At 37.9% G+C, this 1,458-nt stretch overlaps 1 protein-coding gene across 1 annotated transcript; it reads right to left on the bottom strand.

Annotated features, from left to right (window-relative positions):
• Positions 1–267: 267 nt before the first annotated feature.
• On the bottom strand, positions 268–1,254 carry LOC108800523 (olfactory receptor 10AG1-like). Its single transcript, XM_018572512.1, has one exon. The coding sequence runs from the start codon at positions 1,252–1,254 to the stop codon at positions 268–270; it is 987 nt and encodes a 328-aa protein (XP_018428014.1).
• Between the last annotated feature and the right edge of the window lie 204 nt (positions 1,255–1,458).

Here is a 1,458-nt window from a genome sequence, read left to right as displayed (position 1 = left end):
GTTTCACCCGATGTATATAGTTTTCACTCACAAAGTTTTACAACTGCATACGTTTTATGTATAAACATTATCTATATATTTGGGTCTAACACTGTGAGGCTTTTAGCGCTACACTGTTGATTAATGAATACAATATGTATTACTTCAACATAAAAAACAATATTTGTATAAAAAAAGGTTTTTTTATTTGTGTTAGTAGTGCTCATACAGATCTATTACCCTATGATATCAGGAAGAGATTTGCCCCTGTGTGATCCGCCTTTTTCATTACAATTTCTTTAATTTAAACTTTAGGTTTCTGGTTGCCAATAATCCCCTAAGCGCTTGACAACACCTGAGACCTAATCTCCTCAGTGCCGTTTGAATTTCTGCATTTCTCAGGCTGTATATGATAGGGTTAAGCAGTGGCATGCCCATGGTGTTCAGAAGAGATAAAGCTTTATTCCTATTCAAAGAATAATTTTTGGCAGAGGACAGATAGACAACAGTGAGGGACCCGTAGAAGAGACAGACGATGGAGAGGTGAGAGCTACAAGTGTAGAAGGCTTTTTGTCTCCCCGAGACTGAGGAGATCTTGAGAATGGAGAGGATGATACACACGTAAGTCACACAAATGAAGAAGAATGGAACAGAAACCAAGACAAAAGAAAAAATATTGGAATGAATCTCCAGAACCAAGACTTCAGAACAGGAGAGGTCCAACAAAGGGTAGAAATCACAAAAGTAATAGTCAATGACGTTAGAATCACAGAATGCCAGCTGGGAAATTCTGATTGCAAAGTTCAATGTTATGAGAAAGCCTGACCACCAAGAGAAAAGTGCCAACTGGTACTGAAGTCGTTTGTTCATAATCAAGGAATAGTGCAATGGTTTGCAGATAGCAATGTATCGGTCGTAGGACATCATCCCTAACAGGATAGCACTTACTGCCATTGACTCTCCATAGATCTGAAACTGGGTGAGACAAGCGGTGAGAGTTATGGAACCACCGTCCTTCAAGACCACATCCAGCATGTTGGGCACTATCCCTGTGCAGTATAAAATATCCGATATAGACAAGTTACAAAGGAAAAAGTACATCGATGAGCGAAGACTTGGAGTGACCAACACTAAGACGATGGTCAACACATTTCCTGCTAATATAATCATGTAGATCACAAGGAAGGCGCTGAAAAGCAAAAATCTGAAATTCGTCAATCCTCTAAAGCCGACAAGAATAAAATTGGTGATCGTGGTTGAGTTTGTGATGGACATCCTTGTCTGCAATACTGGGAAAAAAAAGATAAATCATGGAGATTTTTATCCTCAGGCATTTCATATGTATTTTAGAATAGCAGGTGTTGTTTTGCACCCACACATGGACCATTTTAATATTTTTAAAACAATATGCAGTGTATTGGATGTGGTTAAGTGACTATGATAAAATGCCTATTTCAATATATTGTAATATATATATAT

This window comes from Nanorana parkeri, unplaced genomic scaffold (genome assembly GCF_000935625.1).
Source record: "Nanorana parkeri isolate BGI_ZX_2015 unplaced genomic scaffold, ASM93562v1 scaffold2055, whole genome shotgun sequence".
Taxonomy (NCBI): Eukaryota; Metazoa; Chordata; class Amphibia; order Anura; family Dicroglossidae; genus Nanorana; species Nanorana parkeri.
This window is presented reverse-complemented; position numbering and strand designations above follow the sequence as displayed.

Coding starts and splice junctions, on each gene's coding strand:
- LOC108800523 (XM_018572512.1), bottom strand. CDS start 1,254: ATGTCCATCACAAACTCAACCACGATCACCAATTTTATTCTTGTCGGC.